Here is a 10,190-nt window from a genome sequence, read left to right on the forward strand (position 1 = left end):
ATTTTCGTTTCCCATGATATCTTTCACGAAGCTGGGACGTCATAAATCGAAAGTACAAACCGTCGACAGGCAGAAGATACGCGCGTGCTGAGAATGAAATCCAAGAACGTCGCGAGATCGAAGGATCAATTTCGACAAATGGAATTTCGATGCATCACGTGTTTAGCCCGCACTTTATACAACAAAATAGTCGTAAGTGAAACATGTATCGGAAAATATCGAGATTAAAAGTATCGAAAAACATAAATGTAATATATTCGATTTATATATTAAATTTTTTTGTATAATAATAATTTTAAAAAATAATAAGATATCTTTCTTGCATTATAAAAACACATTTGCTGTATATTGGCCGTGGCCTAATCGAATCCATTTATCTAACACGCGAGATCGTTCGTAGCAAATGGCAGAAATTCTCTTTTTCCCCGAGGTATCCCACGACAGCCGATTTTTCACGCGCTACCGATTTACGATGAAAAAGATTGAACTAATTTTCTCGAGATGTTTAATGAGATCTACGGGAATTCGATGGCATCTCTCTCGAGATGCCTTCGTGCAATAAAGTGCCAACAACGATCAGGCGCAATCGTTGCAGGGTGCAAGAGCGACAAAACGAGCGTGTAACGGGGGAGAATGACAATACGGGGAGGAGGGGAGGGGAGGGCCGGCATGTCGAACACGTCGGTGTGCGTATGTGTGTGCGTGTGTGTGTGTGTGTGTACATCGGAGAGACAGAGAGTTCTTGTATGCGACGTTTGTCTATTCTATTTCTACGGCGGACACGGACAAAAGATCGCGTTACAGGTGACGTGCGACGACTCGTGGTGTGTTCCAGCGGTTCATGCTTTATTATATCTTCGTACAATGCACTGTGGGGGGGAGGGGGGTAACAACGCCGCCCGCCGTTGCGCTCTCGCCGATGCTGTTGCTGCTCTCGCCCTAAAGGTGCGATTGGAGGACGGGGGGATCCGAGAGAGTGATGGCTTCGGAAATGCAACGTGGTCGGGCGGTGGGGGGAGAGAGGGGGGGGGCAGGGGAGGGGTGTGCTTATCGAGGGTGTCTCGCTTCCCGTGTAACGCACGAGATACCCCTGTTCCCGTTCTATAGCGCTCGTCTCGTCGCGAGAAACGCCTTGGGTTACATTGTCTTATTCGTATCATACCACGTAAACGGGTTGCCGCACACTCCGACGGCGCGACGTCGTGTTTGCGCAGTGATTATTGGCCGTAAATGCTCCCTTTTAACGTTGACGAATGTAGCACAGACGCACGAGACAGAGAACGGTTAACTCTCCGTTAAGCTCGTTACCGTTCAAAGGCGAACAGTTGCCGATAGATATTTGGATAGATTTTTCACTTTGCCACCCGACTTATCGAACGTTTTGCACAGTTATCAAAAATAGCGACTTTTTCCCACCCTTCCCCCCCCCTCCCCGGAGGCGGAGTTACTGCGTTTAATCTTAATCGCATCTGCTGTACACAAGTCGTTCTCGCTGCACCGTCGTTTCTCGAGCTCGTAATGTAGAATGTAGATAATCTCCGTAATGTAGGTGACAGTTAACGTTCATCTGTCCCGCGTCCTTCTACCTTGCACTCCCGTAAAGTTCAACGAAAATGGTATATTTCGGAAAATATGATCTATACTATATGCAATCTCATATTACAGATATTTGTCACACCAACAATTTGAAGTATACATCGATAAGATCTGCGTATGTCTTGTAACATCCATAAACTCCCAACACATTTTTTTTTACAACGCTTTACAAAATCTAAAATCCAACCAAGCCGTCTTGCACACACGTATATATGTGTAGTAGTAGTATATAGAGTGTGAGGAGGAAGTAGGCAATATATCACGTTCTTAACATATCTCCACTTCCTCTTGCATTTCTACGTGTTGCATATAACGAGAAGAACGAGAGGCCGGGCGCTACGTTAAACACATGTATGAACATAAGCAGATATACAAATACAGAGTATTTACAAATGAATGCTACGTCACACCAAGATATCGAAATTATAAATTCAAACTGAACTGCACGCGATACGTTTAAACAATATATCGGCTATATATTTTGCTCTTTCAGAAACTGTGAGGTATATGTACACACAATAGCATGTAGAAGCTACTAACGTATTATATCATCATTGCTCGACGAGTCGCAAGATTTTCTAAAGTGGTTTCGCAATCTTTTTCGTCAGGTACAGAATACGTGAAAAAAAAAATATGTCTGTTCATTCAGGTACGAAGAAAGAGGGAGGTGCCTTACTTTGAAGGAGCCGTCGTTATTGGTGCATATTTTACTGACACACTTAGAGAAGTACCCTGAAGATTTATCAGTAAAGGCGCCCGTCTTGTTTGATCTTGCGAGTTAAAATGGAGAAAAAAAAATCGCGAGACTTATTATTATTACAACGATTCAAATTTTATCCGAGCCGGAACAGACGATGTTATTTGCGGATTTACCCTCAACTGCATGTACGGATATTTTTGCACGTGTCAGACATTTATCGATAATAAATGTTGCAAGAGACTTTTTTAAGAAGGGGTGTGCTGTGCATCCTTTCTCAAGAATAGAAATTAGTTCGCCGCATTGACTTATCCAGAAAGATGTAGCGCGCTATTTCTCTTCCGTCGATATAATCCGCAAATATTCTTTTATTTAAATAGTATAACAAATTTTTTACATCCATTTCTAAATTTTGATTTAAAAGTTATCAAATAGATATATATGTATTTTCTCTCGTTTTTCTGGATAATTCAACAGATCGTGAGACAATACGATTCGCCAATAAAATAAACTAAAAAAAAAAGGAAAAAGATTAAATTACATTGCTACCAGGCTTGCGCGTTATCTACACAGTCGCGAGTGAGTCCGTGCAAGACATGATGATTAACGAACGGCCCAGAGAGTTTTGCAGTCTCGACTAAAAACCCATCGATCGACTTACACAGCCTTACGTGTATATGCACTTATGATGCAGAGGGCTACATTGGCCAAAAAGAAAAGCGTCAGTTCGCAAAGATGTCCTTCATGCAGGTGAGGGTATAATGAGGGGTGTAACAAAAGCTTCCTTATGACAGAAACACAAACAACATTCCAACACATGTGGAAACGAAAGTGTGCATTCCTTATATACTTCTTTCCCCCGTAAAGTGAACTATTGTACTATCAGTAACGAAGTGTTGTTTAACCCAACGTCATGTAAGAAATAAATCAGAGGAGGGGGGGGAAGGAGAAAAAGAGGCAGAGAAAGAGAGAGAAAGAGACAGAAAAGAGAAACAGAGAGGAAGAGAGTGAATGGAAGAACAAAATTACGAGAGAATGAGAGAAGAAGAGAAAACGGGAGAAAAAGATTGAGAAAGAGAGAGAGAGAGAGAGATAAATCGGAAAGAGAGAAAGATTAAAAAAGAAACATGCACGCGCCGTGGACTCGAAAGCGCCGACCAAAGCGTTTTGTTACACCGCTCGTACCGACCTTGTCTTATAGAGATACGGATATTATATATATCTATAATATATATATATATATATAAATATCTAATATATATATATAAATATATCGTACATTAGTTTCTAGCAGCATCGTCCCGTTGCGTTTATTTAATCGGGTCTCGCAACATGGGGCAAAATGCTTGCGTCACACTGGCCTGCAATTTGCAAAATTCACATTAACCGAAGATATCACACTCGATTATAACGGCCCTCACATTTGCAATATTAATCCAGTTAATCCCGATTGAACGAGCGTCGTCTTCTTATGTTAATATTATCAGAGCGAATCACTAGTTACGCTTTATCTCATTACAGAATTAATGTCCGTGAAATTAATGTGAACTTTGAACACGGCTCAGTGTGCAGGGACCACCTATTATACGGGGCATATAATGCAACGCTGCAAGATTGACGTCACAATTAACGAAATTCATATTTCTCGCAGTTAAAAGTTGAAAGAAAAAAAAATGCATTATTCCAGTTAACAGTTAAATCAAGCACTATCAGCTATGCTCGTGTGCAGCCCCTTGTACAATTTTAAATTTGTATATTTTTTTTATGACTTTTTTTGCCGATCGTGTCGCCGATTTTGCAGCGTCTTTATACGTGACACTTGCGTACTGCAAGCGCAATATAATCCTCCAGAAGAGAGAGAACATTATACGTCATGCGACTAGCATATATTGTCCTATTGCCGTACAATTGCAACAATCGTATAGGAGACCCGTTATCTACATAATGCGATAATCTGAGATAAGCAATTAATGATGGCAAACATTCTTTATACAAGTAGGCACACGCGAAGAAAGGGTGTATCGTACATCTATTTAAAAAGAGCTGTACATGTGAACTGCATATTGTACGGGCATTTTGACAAAAGTTCGTGAAAGTTTCGAGTATAATATATATACAACGTGCCCGAAGCACGGAATTCGCGACGCAGAATTGTAAGCTATTGAAACTATTGCGAATGTAAAATCATTTAGTCGACTGTTCCATCAATCCCACAGATTGATCGAAGAAGCAATCCTTTCGCGCGTACTGATGTAAAAATCAAATTTGCAACAACATGAAAGCAGCTGTACCTAATAAAATCTTGATCCGGGAAAAAACTCTGTTTCCTCAATTTGATTTTTATGAGATTTGACGTTATGCTGAAAGAAATCTCTTTGTCTTGCATGGCACTGCTTGAGCACTGAGAAACATGGCGTTGATAAAATGATAGAGAGAATAATATTTTCCGTATTTTATATAAACACGATCGCTACGAGCGGACGTAAATATGACGTCAGTACGTCATATTTCTCGGTACGTCAAGCAGTATTATACCTTTTCTTTATTGTAACAGTAAAAGATTAGTCGATTCAATAATTCATTTTATATATTATTATTATATATATGTGCATGTATATATATATGTTATATATAATACGGATAACTGGTGAAAACCTCTGCAAATATCGACCACGTTAATATCTATTTATATATTTACTAAACAGTCCGGCGCCTATTATTTTGACGTGTCGTATAATATTCAGAAAGTGGACAATATAATTTTATGCACTATAGAAACTATTTCTAGTTAAATGGTACGAGGACTCGTTGGCGAGTTGATTGGTAAATACAAATTGCAGTATACGCGAAGGTCTTTCTTCGCTTCAAAATTTATAGATAATAAAATGAGGTCGCAATCGGATTAACGTGATTAGTATTACGCTGATTTAATTTTGGAATTACTGCGCTTTGAGTATGATCTTGATTCTACTTCCGCTTTTGCCGATTACGCACATTGTGCGCTATTTTGCTTAAGATTTTATCTTGGATTAAACGATGGAGCGTAATTGCGAATATGAGGTGAAATATCCGTAAATGTCTCTCCTGATTTCAGCTTCGTAGAAAAGCAGAGCTGGAAATTTACTGATTTGGACGTTAAACTTTTTCTCTCTCTCTCTCTTATTAAGAAATTTAAAAAGCATTTTGAAGTTACTTCATGATAATTTTCATAATTGCATATATAATATATTTTGTTAAAAATGTACATATAAACTATTAAAAACCATTATCACTTCAAAAATTTCGTAAAATTAAAGAATTGTTATATACTAATTTTATTAAATCTCGTTCTAAAATATTTTAAAGATAGGTACCTTAAGCATTGGTGTAATATAGAATTATCAAATATATGAGAAATATATAGCGTTTTTTTACATATCTATTTTTTTGTGTTAAAATATTTATCTTCGTATAATTTAAGTAAAGAATCAGACATATTTGGAAACATTAAAAATAATCAATTATTATTATTAAAAAATTTAACATGAAGAATAATTAAGAAACACAACAAGAAATTATTAAAATAGAATCTCATTATCCTTACTTTAATTTAGCTAAAAACATTTTAATATTAATATTTTTTTTACTTCTTCTATAAGTGTAGTGATATAAATAGAATTTATATATAAAAACCAATGTTGACATTGATATTTCTTATAAAATTCCAGTGATAAACATATATTAAGCATTAGACATAGTTCGTTTTTAAATCACCGAAACTATCAATCGATAAATGACTTTTGGAAAAAATGCTATTAGTAGTGATTTTACTGTAAACGAATTCAATTTATAATTTTATCCATTTCCACTTGTTTGCTTTGCAAAATAAAAATAAAAAACTACGCTGATATCCATCAATTTATTGATATAATTGAAGTTAAATAAACTAATGTCCGATATAATATAACTGAACAAAAAAAGAATAAAAATTCATAAATTGTATTAGCGAGGATTCGTAATATTTGTAATTAGTCTAAAACGCAAATGTTCATAAATCATGGAAAGGAAAGTTCTTGCCGTTTGCTTCGAGAATCCTATACGTTCGCCAAGAACTTGTTCTCTCAGAGAACACGCGCGCTAATTACTGAAACTTCAAATATAACCGGACATTGAACTATATAGCAGAATTCGTCACCGAATATATTCAACTATTCGAGAATATTACGTTTAAGCTAGCTCACATAAACCGTCAGATATCAGTTTCCGTTCACTTCGTCAACGTTAACGAAGATTAGCGATGAAACTATGTACAAAGTTACGTTATCTCAGAAATATGAAGCGTGAACATTCTCGTCTTTCTGTCTTAACAAATTAAAAAGACAAGTCAATTAAAAAGTTATACTGATATATCTCCTGTTTTATGTAAGAATATTATGTAATAAAACAATTTTTAGTAATTTATAAAATTAAAATTAAATAGCTAATCAATTATCCAAGAAAGTTCTCATTTAGAATACTATCAAATTTCCGATGTTAACTTCTATTCCGCAAAACCCCTCTAATTATTGATACTAATTATTGAAAAAAAGAAGTAGACAAAAAATCGACATTAATTTCATCAAAAATATATCCATCTTAATGCAATGATTATATCTAATATTAATTAGGTATAATAATTGTGTGTCAAAAGATCTATCTATTCAGAGGAATACTGATCGTTTTTCACATCAAATTTCTAAATAAAGCTCGCATGAATTCTGATTAATTTCAAATGAATTTGGGGTATTTCAATGGAATTATCTGGTTTCACGAGATATCCGAAGATAATTCTGAAGCTACCGTAGAAATATTTATTTTCTTTCGTTACCGATACGACACAGCCCGAAAATGTTTTTAATAGTGGATTATTTTAAATACGAGACGCGAAGTGGACACTACTAATCGTCTTCTTCTGCAAACTCCTTGTAAACTCAGTGGTCTATCTTGGATGAAATTACGCAGGAAACTATATACAAACTGCAAACTATTGAGAAACTAATCGCATATCCCTCTGTTCATTATCTAAAACTTTCCTAATCGCCAAACGGATAATAGGCAGAGACTCCTCGCGCGTTGCGTGAGCTCTTTGAAGCAATACTCGTACAATGCGTCCCAGCTTATGAAATATGAAATGTCATTTCACACTACGAAAGTGTGTCAGTTTGAATCATCTAATTGAATTAATTGTTCTTGAGTTTTGCTTGGCGTATCCGTTATCTACGTGTGTAACGCGAATTATTAGTTGTTTATCATTGCAAACTCTATTAGAAATGTCGAAGATCTGTTAGACTAGAAGATCGTAAGAGAAACTAAGGCAAACTATTTAATCGATTGATAGATCGCTTCATGCTTCAAATCATGTCCTTGGGTTATAATCAATAATAATATCCGGGAGTGTTGCGTTAAGTGTTGCAACTAGATCAAGTTGGATAATTCGGAAAATGGTAAAAGTAACGTTTAAAGTAATTTAAGAAAAATAATTTTTATAACGTTTATCAATTTCATAAAATAAAACTAAATAGTTTGCAAGAATAAAATATTTTAAAAATTGTTTGTAAATAATTTTAAAAAACTGAAATAATAAATAACAAACAAATAAATTAATTAAACAATATATTAGCTGTGATATAAATTCATTATATTAACTGAATCTTTAAATATATATTTTATTTTATTTTAAATATATAAATATTATAATATAATATCGCACTGATCACACACACATCTTAAAGAAAGATCTTTTATAACAGCACTGTAATGTTACAGAAATTCGATCTACCTCGAATTTATTCGAAATAGTTTCGACAAATTATCATTACGCAATCAATATAATAAAGCGTACTGGGAAAAAGCCTAACATGCATAATTACTGACTGCAAGGACTACCTACCATAATTACTAACTGCCAGATTAAGAGCTACCTATTCTATAAGGCCTAAGTTCGTAAGCAACTTCACTATCTCGATAATTAATTCAATAGTGTCGTTGGAAGAAGGCATAAATTTTTATCCCGGGGAGGGGGGAAGATCTCTACCATTACGTCTAGAAGCAGATGTGCTTCCGGCAATTCTGCGATTACACAATCTAACTGGGCGGGGCTACTTGAAGTCGATCGATCGATCGAAGAGTTTAAGACTTTCGCGATCGAAGGGCCGATAGCGGGTTCAAGCGACGTCTAGGCGTGCTCTCCGTGGACGAGGAAGCGCTCTTAGACTTGGAAGTTTTTGACGCCTTAGGCGCCTTCTCCTTGCTCGTGGTTGCCGCAGAGGTTTTCACAGGTTTCCCGGTTTTATTCGCACCGCCTTCCGAGCTCGTGCCCGTGGAGGCAGTGGAAGATGTGGGCTTACTAGACGCGATAGTGTTTTGGGGAAGGGTTTGGGTGTTGGGTCTTACTTGTACCTCGCAGGGGGGCGGCGCGCTCCTGTACGACGGCACGATCTTGAAAGTCACCGATCCACGTGCCTCCCGCTGTAACAATCGAAGAGAACCGGACTCTTCAAACTACGACTACTGAGTGAACAAGACGATGCATCATTCGCATAATGACGATGTATAATGACGAAATATACGAATTTTTATTTTCCGAAACCAAAATCATATTTCACTTCAAAAAGTATGCTTCTGATCTAATTTTGTAATAGAAATTATTATGAGAGAGTTAGGGTATATTTGATTAAAAGAAATAATCAAGATTTTGATAATTCAGTTTAAAAGAAGTTCTAAATTCCGCTCGCAGTTACGAGAATAATCTTATAATACTCACCAGAATCTTTTGCAAGGAATTAACGGATTGATTCTGAACTGGTATACCGTTGATCTCTCTAATTTCATCACCGACGTGAAGAGTGGCTTGTCTATGGATCATCCCACCGTGCATAATCCGCGCCACGAAGCACTGACCATCCTCATTCATTTTCAGTGTGATTCCCTGAAAAGCCGACCGAAAAATGCGAAATAAATTAAGAGCAGTAAATGTAATGTTTTACTGATAATAAAATGTTAAACATTGTGTTACGGGTAGCGTATTTCGAATATGATAAATCCCATACTAAACCGCGTGCATAGTAAATAATAATGCAAATTTAAAATTGTAACGTTAAAAGTTGTTTTACAGATAAAAATTAAATATTTATTGTACTGAAAATATAATGTCACAAATCTTTATTAAATTTTTGTATTTATGCAGTAATCTGAAGGAATATTGAGATAATAATTTTTTAAATTGCTTGACATCTCAATAATGTCCATGTCCATATTTTTACGTTTTCGATAAAAATTTCGAATAATTTTTTCACACATATTTTTAAAGGATTTATTCAAAATATATTAATTTTTCTCTTGTTTTACGCAGAAATTATATTGAAAATCGCATAAAACTTTTTTGCAGTTCCACACATCTCGAATGGAGAACGCCATCTCGTATCCAAAAAACATCCATTTCCTGCCTTGTTACTCACCATCGGCTCATCCGTGTTCTTCTGGAACTGCACCAGTCTGACGCGAGTGATCTTCTCATCTAAGTCACCGTTTTGTCCTTCGAGATCGTCGCCGCCATTCAGATACGTGAGGAGTGGCGGCGGCGTTACCCTGGTGGCTTCCTCGCCGTAGACCTCGTGGCCGGCAACATCGTGGGCTTGTAGAAGTGCCTGGAACAGATCGTAAGGAGAAATTGCAAATTAAACTCTTAATGTCACTATCTCGCGTGTCATAAAACAACTTGCCATTATTAGAAAAAAATTTCTCTATTCCCTATTTATCATAAGACTATCGTTGGTTTTCTTTGATAAGTTTAGTACTTGCAGCGTTGTGCTTCGAAAGGATAGTGAGTGATTCGTTCTACGAAAAAATAACCAACATTTTTACACCGATATTGAATATA

At 36.3% G+C, this 10,190-nt stretch overlaps 1 protein-coding gene across 1 annotated transcript in view; it reads right to left on the reverse strand.

Annotated features, from left to right (window-relative positions):
- LOC105457862 (peripheral plasma membrane protein CASK) overlaps positions 1–9,978 on the reverse strand; it is a gene marked incomplete at its 5' end in the record, with an annotated part of 26,746 nt that extends 16,768 nt beyond the window's left edge. The window contains 3 exons of the mRNA XM_011702768.1: positions 8,711–8,779; positions 9,075–9,239; positions 9,769–9,978. Coding sequence (XP_011701070.1) covers positions 8,711–8,779; positions 9,075–9,239; positions 9,769–9,978 — 444 coding nt within the window. The remainder of the gene's footprint in view (positions 1–8,710; positions 8,780–9,074; positions 9,240–9,768) is intronic.
- Between the last annotated feature and the right edge of the window lie 212 nt (positions 9,979–10,190).

Source organism: Wasmannia auropunctata, unplaced genomic scaffold (assembly GCF_000956235.1).
Source record: "Wasmannia auropunctata unplaced genomic scaffold, wasmannia.A_1.0 LD334925.1, whole genome shotgun sequence".
Lineage (NCBI taxonomy): Eukaryota > Metazoa > Arthropoda > Insecta > Hymenoptera > Formicidae > Wasmannia > Wasmannia auropunctata.